Below are 14,116 nucleotides of genomic sequence, written 5' to 3' on the forward strand. Positions count from 1 at the left end.
TTAGTCTACCATTTTAGTTGACTAGGTCATCTGATTAGTCTACCATTTTAGTTGACTAGGTCATCTGATTAGTCTACCATTTTAGTTGACTAGGTCATCTGATTAGTCTACCATTTTAGTTGACTAGGTCATCTGATTAGTCTACCATTTTAGTTGACTAGGTCATCTGATTAGTCTACCATTTTAGTTGACTAGGTCATCTGATTAGTCTACCATTTTAGTTGACTAGGTCATCTGATTAGTCTACCATTTTAGTTGACTAGGTCATCTGATTAGTCTACCATTTTAGTTGACTAGGTCATCTGATTAGTCTACCATTTAGTTGACTAGGTCATCTGATTAGTCTACCATTTTAGTTGACTAGGTCATCTGATTAGTCTTCCATTTCAATACCCAAAGACTTTCAGTCATTGCACTGACGCTAGTTAGCATCGGGAAACTACTTCTAACAGGACACAGAGACATACAACTGGTATCCACGAGTTCATCTGACTCTGGGAAAGTAGACAGAGAGCCTCATTGCCACAATCCAGACGTATCCCTTTAAGACTTTGCCCTAGGCAAATCATGGTGGAGGATGAAAGCTCGCTGTGTCTCAAAAAGAGAAATTCTGAGTGACTGGGAGGTGTGTGCGGTCAACCCCAGCAGCAATAACAAAAACCCAGCACCCTTAAAGAGGTTCCCAATGAGGTCAAGTTATTCTGTTAGTACGAGGAGCTTGGGAAGTGATATGTGTATCCTGTTCAACAAGAGTGAGGTGATGTTTAATTAAGTGGAAGAGTTGAATAACAATAACGTGACCCGTCATGGGTTTGCATTTGTGTTAAGTTGTGAGGCTAAAGATTCAGGTGAATACAAAACATACAATAACATTGCATAATAATGTGTCTGCTTTAGGCTACTGTGCTATGTTCTAGATGTTGGCGTTCCTAAATAGCCTGTACTTGTGGGTAGCTGCACACTGCAATATGGGGTATCTGTACTTTACTATTTATATGTTTGACTACTTTTACTTCACTACATTGTTTACGAAAATATTGTACTTTTTACTCCATACATTTACCTTGACACACAAAAGTACTTGTTACGTTTTGAATGCTTAGCAGGGTATGAAAATGGTCCAATTCACACACTTATCCATTGAACATCCCTGGTCATCCCCACTGCCTCTGATCTGGTGGACTCACTAAACACACAGGCTTAGTTTGTAAATGATGTCTGAATGTTGGAGTGTGACCCTGGCCATGCCTAAATAAATCAAACAACTAGAAAATGGTGCCATCTTGTTACCTTAATTTGAAATGATTTACACTTTTACTTTTGACACTTAAGTATATTTTAGCAATTACAATTACTTTTGATAGTTAGTATATTTTAAACCAAATATTTTTTCCGATCCTGAAGAAATATTCATCTTGTGTTTCCTGTCTCAGTATCCCATTACTCAGGTGGCTTATCTATCGAGTTGTAGGAGCCAGAGACAGCACACTATGGGTAGTAGTTAGAGAGGAGGCAGCTGAGATCACACAACCATGGGCAGGGACACACACACAGGGGATGCATAGATGAGATTCGGAGGTAAACCCAGACAAGGCGGTGAATGAAAACCAACAGTCAAGAGCACAAGACATGACAGCTATCAAGATAACCTTGAGTTCCGATCTCTTCACACGTTAACATCCGATTGATATTCCCATGTCAAACTTCCTCTGCAAAAACTACCAACAGTAATATCCCTGTTGTCATACTTTTGCTAGTCTAGGCTTCGTTTAACTACACACTTCTCCAGATTATGTCAGAGGCAAAGGGCTTGAATAAGGCAGTTTTTAAAACAAAAAACTGTTACGGCTCAAGACAAATAGCATTGTCATCAACGGTATGGGTGAAAACAACATAAATCAGTCCATAAGTTGAAACAGACACACTGACATGGGGTAGCAAACGGTTTGTTCTTTTGAAAACCCATGTATTTGTAAACTGAAGTCAATTGTGGATGTGAAACGATGAGAACTAAAAAATACATGAAATCAGCTGTAATGTGTTAAACTCCCACCAATAAAAAAGTATGACCTCAAAGACCTATCAAGTACCTTTCGTCCCTTCTGTCTGAAAATATGTCTGAACTGTTGCTATGACAACCGTTTAACATGCATGTACACATATTGAAATGAAAGTGTGATATAATATATATTGTATATACATTTTACACTTTAATCATTTAGCAGAGCGACTTAAAGTATGAGTACATACATTTTCATACTTTTCGCAGTATATACACACACACATCCTTCCCTGATCAGGTAAGGCCAAAGTGCTATGGGGTGTGCAGCTTCTCCACACTTTGTGTAGGCTGCTTTTGCATTTAAATCTTCCTCAGCTTTTTTCCTAAATAAAATGTAAAAAACCAAAACAACACCAAGATCACTAGGCTCTTTAACTAGCTCTATATTTTGTCTCAAAAACGTCAAATTATACAACTCTAACATCTAGAATAAAACTACCCAGCCTTTTCTAACACTAGGTCATGTTCTTCATTAGAAAAGCAAACATTGTACAGTATATACACGTAGTGCAGACACCTGACGACGTCCCAGAGGCTACTGGACTTCCTGTGGAATTCCTTTAATGCCCTCTACCGCTGAAAGAGGATCATGGGTTGCCCGTGTGAGTCGGGGAGGGATGTCCATTGTCCAAAGCGGATGGAGCGGGTAACAGGCGTACCAGGGGCCTGGTTGGCGCTGGTGTCATTGGTACCCCACTGCTGTATGAGCAGGACCACAGTGTGACCAGAGTCTGGTGGTGAGCTCCTGGGATAGGGCCACTCAGAGTCTGGGGGTGAGCTTCAGGGATAGGGCCACTCAGAGTCTGGGGGTGAGCTTCAGGGATAGGGCCACTCAGAGTCTGGGGGTGAGCTCCAGGGATAGGGCCACTCAGAGTCTGGGGGTGAGCTCCAGGGATAGGGCCACTCAGAGTCTGGGGGTGAGCTCCAGGGATAGGGCCACTCAGAGTCTGGTGGTGAGCTCCAGGGATAGGGCCACTCAGAGTCTGGTGGTGAGCTCCTGGGATAGGGCCACTCAGAGTCTGGGGGTGAGCTCCAGGGATAGGGCCACTCAGAGTCTGGGGGTGAGCTCCAGGGATAGGGCCACTCAGAGTCTGGGGGTGAGCTCCAGGGATAGGGCCACTCAGAGTCTGGGGGTGAGCTCCAGGGATAGGGCCACTCAGAGTCTGGGGGTGAGCTCCAGGGATAGGGCCACTCAGAGTCTGGGGGTGAGCTCCAGGGATAGGCCCACTCAGAGTCTGGGGGTGAGCTCCAGGGATAGGGCCACTCAGAGTCTGGGGGTGAGCTCCAGGGATAGGGCCACTCAGAGTCTGGGGGTGAGCTCCAGGGATAGGGCCACTCAGAGTCTGGGGGTGAGCTCCAGGGATAGGCCCATTCAGAGTCTGGGGGTGAGCTCCAGGGATAGGGCCACTCAGAGTCTGGGGGTGAGCTCCAGGGATAGGGCCACTCAGAGTCTGGGGGTGAGCTCCAGGGATAGGCCCACTCAGAGTCTGGGGGTGAGCTCCAGGGATAGAGGGATAGGGCCACTCAGAGTCTGGGGGTGAGCTCCAGGGATAGAGGGATAGGGCCACTCAGAGCATGCCGAAGCCCTCACTGCCCTCACTGATGGCCAGCTTCAGCATCTTGTGCAGCTCCTCATAGGAATCATAGGTGGGGAGGCAAAGCTGGTTAAAACTAGAGAGAGAAGAATTCACAGAGAGTCAGTCACTTTACAGTTTTTTACGAGACAAGTAGTGCGTCTGTTTACTCAAGTAAAGAACTGAAACCGACTGTATAGCACATGTATATGAATGTGTAAGAGTGCATGTGTATGTGTATACGGTGTCTGAGTGTGTGTGTGTTTGTGAGGGTGCGTGCATGTCCGTCCACTCACCAGGTGTGTGCGGTGGGCAGGGTGCTGTGTGTGGGAGCAGCAATGATCTGGAATGAGGGGCAGAGGGTGTTGAAGCCCCCAGGGGGAAGCTGGGAGGAGCCGGTGGTGAACTGCAGCAGGCGAGCCAACTCCTCCTGGGTGAAGCTGGACACCACGGCCCAGAACCACTTCATCACCTAGCACAACACCACACAGTCAGCATGATGCACAACACAACACAGTCAGCATGGTGCACAACACCACACAGTCAGCATGATGCACAACACCACACAGTCAGCATGGTGCACAACACAACACAGTCAGCATGGTGCACAACACCACACAGTCAGCATGGTGCACAACACCACACAGTCAGCATGGTGCACAACACAACACAGTCAGCATGGTGCACAACACAACACAGTCAGCATGGTGCACACCACAACACAGTCAGCATGGTGCACAACACAACACAGTCAGCATGATGCACAACACAACACAGTCAGCATGGTGCACAACACAACACAGTCAGCATGGTGCACAACACAACACAGTCAGCAAGGTGCACAACACAACACAGTCAGCATGGTGCACAACACAACACAGTCAGCATGGTGCACAACACAACACAGTCAGCATGGTGCACAACACAGTCAGCATGGTGCACAACACAACACAGTCAGCATGGTGCACAACACAACACAGTCAGCATGGTGCACAACACAACACAGTCAGCATGGTGCACACCACAACACAGTCAGCATGGTGCACACCACAACACAGTCAGCATGGTGTACAACACAACACAGTCAGCATGGTGCACAACACAGTCAGCAAGGTGCACAACACAGTCAGCATGGTGCACAACACAACACAGTCAGCATGGTGCACAACACAGTCAGCATGGTGCACAACACAACACAGTCAGCATGGTGCACAACACAACACAGTCAGCATGGTGCACACCACAACACAGTCAGCATGGTGTACAACACAACACAGTCAGCATGGTGCACAACATAGTCAGCATGGTGCACAACACAGTCAGCATGGTGCACAACACAGTCAGCATGGTGCACAACACAGTCAGCATGGTGCACAACACTAACACAGTCAGCATGGTGCACAACACAACACAGTCAGCATGGTGCACAACACAGTCAGCATGGTGCACAACACAGTCAGCATGGTGCACAACACAGTCAGCATGGTGCGCAACACAACACAGTCAGCATGGTGCGCAACACAACACAGTCAGCATGGTGCGCAACACAACACAGTCAGCATGGTGCACAACACAACACAGTCAGCATGGTGCACAACACAACACAGTCAGCATGGTGCACAACACAACACAGTCAGCATGGTGCACAACACAACACAGTCAGCATGGTGCACAACACAACACAGTCAGCATGGTGCACAACACAACACAGTCAGCATGGTGCACAACACAACACAGTCAGCATGGTGCACAACACAACACAGTCAGCATGGTGCACAACACAACACAGTCAGCATGGTGTACAACACAACACAGTCAGCATGGTGTACAACACAACACAGTCAGCATGGTGCACAACACAGTCAGCATGGTGCACAACACAACACAGTCAGCATGGTGCACAACACAACACAGTCAGCATGGTGCACACCTCAACACAGTCAGCATGGTGTACAACACAACACAGTCAGCATGGTGCACAACACAGTCAGCATGGTGCACAACACAGTCAGCATGGTGCACAACACAGTCAGCATGGTGCACAACACTAACACAGTCAGCATGGTGCACAACACAACACAGTCAGCATGGTGCACAACACAACACAGTCAGCATGGTGCACAACACAACACAGTCAGCATGGTGCACAACACAACACAGTCAGCATGGTGCACAACACAACACAGTCAGCATGGTGCACACCACAACACAGTCAGCATGGTGCACACCACAACACAGTCAGCATGGTGTACAACACAGTCAGCATGGTGCACAACACAGTCAGCATGGTACACAACACAGTCAGCATGGTGCACACCACAACACAGTCAGCATGGTGTACAACACAACACAGTCAGCATGGTGCACAACACAGTCAGCATGGTGCACAACACAGTCAGCATGGTGCACAACACAGTCAGCATGGTGCACAACACTAACACAGTCAGCATGGTGCACAACACAACACAGTCAGCATGCTGCACAACACAACACAGTCAGCATAGTGCACAACACAACACAGTCAGCATGGTGCACAACACTAACACAGTCAGCATGGTGCACAACACAACACAGTCAGCATGGTGCACAACACAACACAGTCAGCATGGTGCACAACACAGTCAGCATGGTGCACAACACAGTCAGCATGGTGCACACCACAACACAGTCAGCATGGTGTACAACACAACACAGTCAGCATGGTGCACAACACAGTCAGCATGGTGCACAACACAGTCAGCATGGTGCACAACACTAACACAGTCAGCATGGTGCACAACACTAACACAGTCAGCATGGTGCACAACACAACACAGTCAGCATGGTGCACAACACAACACAGTCAGCATAGTGCACAACACAGTCAGCATGGTGCACAACACTAACACAGTCAGCATGGTGCACAACACAACACAGTCAGCATGGTGCACAACACAACACAGTCAGCATGGTGCACAACACAGTCAGCATGGTGCACAACACAACACAGTCAGCATGGTGCACAACACAACACAGTCAGCATGGTGCACAACACAACACAGTCAGCATGGTGCACAACACAGTCAGCATGGTGCACAACACAACACAGTCAGCATGGTGCACAACACAACACAGTCAGCATGGTGTACAACACAACACAGTCAGCATGGTGCACAACACAACACAGTCAGCATGGTGCACAACACAACACAGTCAGCATGGTGCACAACACAACACAGTCAGCATGGTGCACAACACAACACAGTCAGCATGGTGCACAACACAACACAGTCAGCATGGTGCACAACACAGTCAGCATGGTGCACAACACAGTCAGCATGGTGCACAACACAACACAGTCAGCATGGTGCACAACACAACACAGTCAGCATGGTGTACAACACAACACAGTCAGCATGGTGCACAACACAACACAGTCAGCATGGTGCACAACACAACACAGTCAGCATGGTGCACAACACAGTCAGCATGGTGCACAACACAACACAGTCAGCATGGTGTACAACACAACACAGTCAGCATGGTGCACAACACAACACAGTCAGCATGGTGCACAACACAACACATTCAGCATGGTGCACAACACAACACAGTCAGCATGGTGCACAACACAACACAGTCAGCATGGTGCACAACACAACACAGTCAGCATGGTGTACAACACAACACAGTCAGCATGGTGCACAACACAACACAGTCAGCATGGTGCACAACACAACACAGTCAGCAAGGTGCACAACACAACACAGTCAGCATGGTGCACAACACAGTCAGCATGGTGCACAACACAACACAGTCAGCATGGTGCACAACACAACACAGTCAGCATGGTGCACAACACAACACAGTCAGCATGGTGCACAACACAACACAGTCAGCATGGTGCACAACACAACACAGTCAGCATGGTGCACACCACAACACAGTCAGCATGGTGCACACCACAACACAGTCAGCATGGTGTACAACACAACACAGTCAGCATGGTGCACAACACAGTCAGCATGGTGCACAACACAGTCAGCATGGTGCACACCACAACACAGTCAGCATGGTGTACAACACAACACAGTCAGTATGGTGCACAACACAGTCAGCATGGTGCACAACACAGTCAGCATGGTGCACAACACAGTCAGCATGGTGCACAACACTAACACAGTCAGCATGGTGCACAACACAGTCAGCATGGTGCACAACACAGTCAGCATGGTGCACAACACAGTCAGCATGGTGCACAACACAGTCAGCATGGTGCACAACACAACACAGTCAGCATGGTGCACAACACAACACAGTCAGCATGGTGCACAACACAACACAGTCAGCATGGTGCACAACACAACACAGTCAGCATGGTGCACAACACAACACAGTCAGCATGGTGCACAACACAGTCAGCATGGTGCACAACACAACACAGTCAGCATGGTGCACAACACAACACAGTCAGCATGGTGCACAACACAACACAGTCAGCATGGTGCACAACACAACACAGTCAGCATGGTGTACAACACAACACAGTCAGCATGGTGCACAACACAGTCAGCATGGTGCACAACACAGTCAGCATGGTGCACAACACAACACAGTCAGCATGGTGCACACCACAACACAGTCAGCATGGTGTACAACACAACACAGTCAGCATGGTGCACAACACAGTCAGCATGGTGCACAACACAGTCAGCATGGTGCACAACACTAACACAGTCAGCATGGTGCACAACACAACACAGTCAGCATGGTGCACAACACAACACAGTCAGCATGGTGCACAACACAACACAGTCAGCATGGTGCACAACACAACACAGTCAGCATGGTGCACACCACAACACAGTCAGCATGGTGCACACCACAACACAGTCAGCATCGTGTACAACACAACACAGTCAGCATGGTGTACAACACAACACAGTCAGCATGGTGCACAACACAGTCAGCATGGTGCACAACACAACACAGTCAGCATGGTGCACACCACAACACAGTCAGCATGGTGTACAACACAACACAGTCAGCATGGTGCACAACACAGTCAGCATGGTGCACAACACAGTCAGCATGGTGCACAACACTAACACAGTCAGCATGGTGCACAACACAACACAGTCAGCATGGTGCACAACACAACACAGTCAGCATGGTGCACAACACAACACAGTCAGCATGGTGCACAACACAGTCAGCATGGTGCACAACACAGTCAGCATGGTGCACAACACAACACAGTCAGCATGGTGTACAACACAACACAGTCAGCATGGTGCACAACACAACACAGTCAGCATGGTGCACAACACAACACAGTCAGCATGGTGCACAACACAACACAGTCAGCATGGTGCACAACACAACACAGTCAGCATGGTGCACAACACAACACAGTCAGCATGGTGCACAACACAACACAGTCAGCATGGTGTACAACACAACACAGTCAGCATGGTGCACAACACAACACAGTCAGCATGGTGCACAACACAACACAGTCAGCATGGTGCACAACACAACACAGTCAGCATGGTGCACAACACAACACAGTCAGCATGGTGCACAACACAGTCAGCATGGTGCACAACACAGTCAGCATGGTGCACAACACAACACAGTCAGCATGGTGCACAACACAACACAGTCAGCATGGTGCACAACACAACACAGTCAGCATGGTGCACAACACAACACAGTCAGCATGGTGCACAACACAACACAGTCAGCATGGTGCACAACACAGTCAGCATGGTGCACAACACAGTCAGCATGGTGCACAACACAGTCAGCATGGTGTACAACACAACACAGTCAGCATGGTGCACAACACAACACAGTCAGCATGGTGCACAACACAACACATTCAGCATGGTGCACAACACAACACAGTCAGCATGGTGCACAACACAACACAGTCAGCATGGTGCACAACACAACACAGTCAGCATGGTGTACAACACAACACAGTCAGCATGGTGCACAACACAACACAGTCAGCATGGTGCACAACACAACACAGTCAGCAAGGTGCACAACACAACACAGTCAGCATGGTGCACAACACAACACAGTCAGCATGGTGCACAACACAACACAGTCAGCATGGTGCACAACACAACACAGTCAGCATGGTGCACAACACAACACAGTCAGCATGGTGCACAACAAAACACAGTCAGCATGGTGCACAACACAACACAGTCAGCATGGTGCACAACACAACACAGTCAGCATGGTGCACACCACAACACAGTCAGCATGGTGCACAACACAACACAGTCAGCATGGTGCACAACACAGTCAGCATGGTGCACAACACAGTCAGCATGGTGCACAACACAGTCAGCATGGTGCACAACACAACACAGTCAGCATGGTGCACAACACAACACAGTCAGCATGGTGCACACCACAACACAGTCAGCATGGTGTACAACACAACACAGTCAGTATGGTGCACAACACAGTCAGCATGGTGCACAACACAGTCAGCATGGTGCACAACACAGTCAGCATGGTGCACAACACAACACAGTCAGCATGGTGCACAACACAGTCAGCATGGTGCACAACAATAACACAGTCAGCATGGTGCACAACACAACACAGTCAGCATGGTGCACAACACAACACAGTCAGCATGGTGCACAACACAGTCAGCATGGTGCACAACACAGTCAGCATGGTGCACAACACAGTCAGCATGGTGCACAACACAGTCAGCATGGTGCACAACACAACACAGTCAGCATGGTGCGCAACACAACACAGTCAGCATGGTGCACAACACAACACAGTCAGCATGGTGCACAACACAACACAGTCAGCATGGTGCACAACACAACACAGTCAGCATGGTGCACAACACAACACAGTCAGCATGGTGCACAACACAACACAGTCAGCATGGTGCACAACACAACACAGTCAGCATGGTGCACAACACAACACAGTCAGCATGGTGCACAACACAACACAGTCAGCATGGTGCACAACACTAACACAGTCAGCATGGTGCACAACACAACACAGTCAGCATGGTGCACAACACAGTCAGCATGGTGCACAACACAGTCAGCATGGTGCACAACACAACACAGTCAGCATGGTGCACAACACAACACAGTCAGCATGGTGTACAACACAACACAGTCAGCATGGTGCACAACACAGTCAGCATGGTGCACAACACAGTCAGCATGGTGCAAAACACAGTCAGCATGGTGCACAACACTAACACAGTCAGCATGGTGCACAACACAGTCAGCATGGTGCACAACACAACGCAGTCAGCATGGTGCACACCACAACACAGTCAGCATGGTGTACAACACAACACAGTCAGTATGGTGCACAACACAGTCAGCATGGTGCACAACACAGTCAGCATGGTGCACAACACAGTCAGCATGGTGCACAACACAGTCAGCATGGTGCACAACACTAACACAGTCAGCATGGTGCACAACACAACACAGTCAGCATGGTGCACAACACAACACAGTCAGCATGGTGCACAACACAGTCAGCATGGTGCGCAACACAACACAGTCAGCATGGTGCACAACACAACACAGTCAGCATGGTGCACAACACAACACAGTCAGCATGGTGCACAACACAACACAGTCAGCATGGTGCACAACACAACACAGTCAGCATGGTGCACAACACAACACAGTCAGCATGGTGCACAACACAACACAGTCAGCATGGTGCACAACACAACACAGTCAGCATGGTGCACAACACAACACAGTCAGCATGGTGCACAACACAACACAGTCAGCATGGTGTACAACACAACACAGTCAGCATGGTGTACAACACAACACAGTCAGCATGGTGCACAACACAGTCAGCATGGTGCACAACACAGTCAGCATGGTGCACAACACAACACAGTCAGCATGGTGCACAACACAACACAGTCAGCATGGTGCACACCACAACACAGTCAGCATGGTGTACAACACAACACAGTCAGCATGGTGCACAACACAGTCAGCATGGTGCACAACACAGTCAGCATGGTGCAAAACACAGTCAGCATGGTGCACAACACTAACACAGTCAGCATGGTGCACAACACAACACAGTCAGCATGGTGCACAACACAACACAGTCAGCATGGTGCACAACACAGTCAGCATGGTGCACAACACAACACAGTCAGCATGGTGCACAACACAACACAGTCAGCATGGTGCACAACACAACAGTCAGCATGGTGCACAACACAACACAGTCAGCATGGTGCACAACACAGTCAGCATGGTGCACAACACAGTCAGCATGGTGCACAACACAGTCAGCATGGTGCACAACACAACACAGTCAGCATGGTGCACAACACAACACAGTCAGCATGGTGCACAACACAACACAGTCAGCATGGTGCACAACACAACACAGTCAGCATGGTGCACAACACAACACAGTCAGCATGGTGCACAACACAACACAGTCAGCATGGTGCACAACACAACACAGTCAGCATGGTGCACAACACAACACAGTCAGCATGGTGCACAACACAACACAGTCAGCATGCTGCACAACACAACACAGTCAGCATGGTGCACAACACTACACAGTCAGCATGGTGCACAACACAACACAGTCAGCATGGTGCACAACACAGTCAGCATGGTGCACAACACAACACAGTCAGCATGGTGCACAACACAACACAGTCAGCATGGTGCACACCACAACACAGTCAGCATGGTGTACAACACAACACAGTCAGCATGGTGCACAACACAGTCAGCATGGTGCACAACACAGTCAGCATGGTGCAAAACACAGTCAGCATGGTGCACAACACTAACACAGTCAGCATGGTGCACAACACAGTCAGCATGGTGCACAACACAGTCAGCATGGTGCACAACACAACGCAGTCAGCATGGTGCACACCACAACACAGTCAGCATGGTGTACAACACAACACAGTCAGTATGGTGCACAACACAGTCAGCATGGTGCACAACACAGTCAGCATGGTGCACAACACAGTCAGCATGGTGCGCAACACAACACAGTCAGCATGGTGCACAACACAACACAGTCAGCATGGTGCACAACACAACACAGTCAGCATGGTGCACAACACAACACAGTCAGCATGGTGCACAACACAACACAGTCAGCATGGTGCACAACACAACACAGTCAGCATGGTGCACAACACAACACAGTCAGCATGGTGCACAACACAACACAGTCAGCATGGTGCACAACACAACACAGTCAGCATGGTGCACAACACAACACAGTCAGCATGGTGCACAACACAACACAGTCAGCATGGTGTACAACACAACACAGTCAGCATGGTGTACAACACAACACAGTCAGCATGGTGCACAACACAGTCAGCATGGTGCACAACACAGTCAGCATGGTGCACAACACAGTCAGCATGGTGCACAACACAACACAGTCAGCATGGTGCACAACACAACACAGTCAGCATGGTGTACAACACAACACAGTCAGCATGGTGCACAACACAGTCAGCATGGTGCACAACACAGTCAGCATGGTGCACAACACTAACACAGTCAGCATGGTGCACAACACAACACAGTCAGCATGGTGCACAACACAACACAGTCAGCATGGTGCACAACATAACACAGTCAGCATGGTGCACAACACAGTCAGCATGGTGCACAACACAACACAGTCAGCATGGTGCACAACACAACACAGTCAGCATGGTGCACAACACAACAGTCAGCATGGTGCACAACACAACACAGTCAGCATGGTGCACAACACAGTCAGCATGGTGCACAACACAGTCAGCATGGTGCACAACACAACACAGTCAGCATGGTGTACAACACAACACAGTCAGCATGGTGCACAACACAACACAGTCAGCATGGTGCACAACACAACACAGTCAGCATGGTGCACAACACAACACAGTCAGCATGGTGCACAACACAACACAGTCAGCATGGTGCACAACACAACACAGTCAGCATGGTGCACAACACAACACAGTCAGCATGGTGCACAACACAACACAGTCAGCATGGTGCACAACACAACACAGTCAGCATGGTGCACAACACAACACAGTCAGCATGGTGCACAACACAACACAGTCAGCATGGTGCACAACACAACACAGTCAGCATGGTGCACAACACAACACAGTCAGCATGGTGCACACCACAACACAGTCAGCATGGTGCACAACACAACACAGTCAGCATGGTGCACAACACAGTCAGCATGGTGCACAACACAGTCAGCATGGTGCACAACACAGTCAGCATGGTGCACAACACAACACAGTCAGCATGGTGCACAACACAACACAGTCAGCATGGTGCACACCACAACACAGTCAGCATGGTGTACAACACAACACAGTCAGCATGGTGGACAACACAGTCAGCATGGTGCACAACACAGTCAGCATGGTGCACAACACAGTCAGCATGGTGCACAACACAGT

The 14,116-nt window shown here is 49.0% G+C and overlaps 1 protein-coding gene across 5 annotated transcripts in view; it reads right to left on the reverse strand.

Moving 5' to 3' along the window:
* Positions 1–3,475: 3,475 nt before the first annotated feature.
* LOC124001353 (apoptosis-resistant E3 ubiquitin protein ligase 1-like) overlaps positions 3,476–14,116 on the reverse strand; it is a 44,268-nt gene continuing 33,627 nt past the window's right edge. For all 5 annotated transcript variants that reach the window (XM_046308088.1, XM_046308087.1, XM_046308089.1 and 2 more), the window contains 2 exons: positions 3,933–4,108; positions 3,476–3,733 (listed from right to left, as the gene is read on the reverse strand). In XM_046308088.1, coding sequence (XP_046164044.1) covers positions 3,631–3,733; positions 3,933–4,108 — 279 coding nt within the window. In that variant the 3' untranslated portion in view covers positions 3,476–3,630. The remainder of the gene's footprint in view (positions 3,734–3,932; positions 4,109–14,116) is intronic.

Source organism: Oncorhynchus gorbuscha, linkage group LG17 (genome assembly GCF_021184085.1).
Source record: "Oncorhynchus gorbuscha isolate QuinsamMale2020 ecotype Even-year linkage group LG17, OgorEven_v1.0, whole genome shotgun sequence".
Classification (NCBI taxonomy): domain Eukaryota; kingdom Metazoa; phylum Chordata; class Actinopteri; order Salmoniformes; family Salmonidae; genus Oncorhynchus; species Oncorhynchus gorbuscha.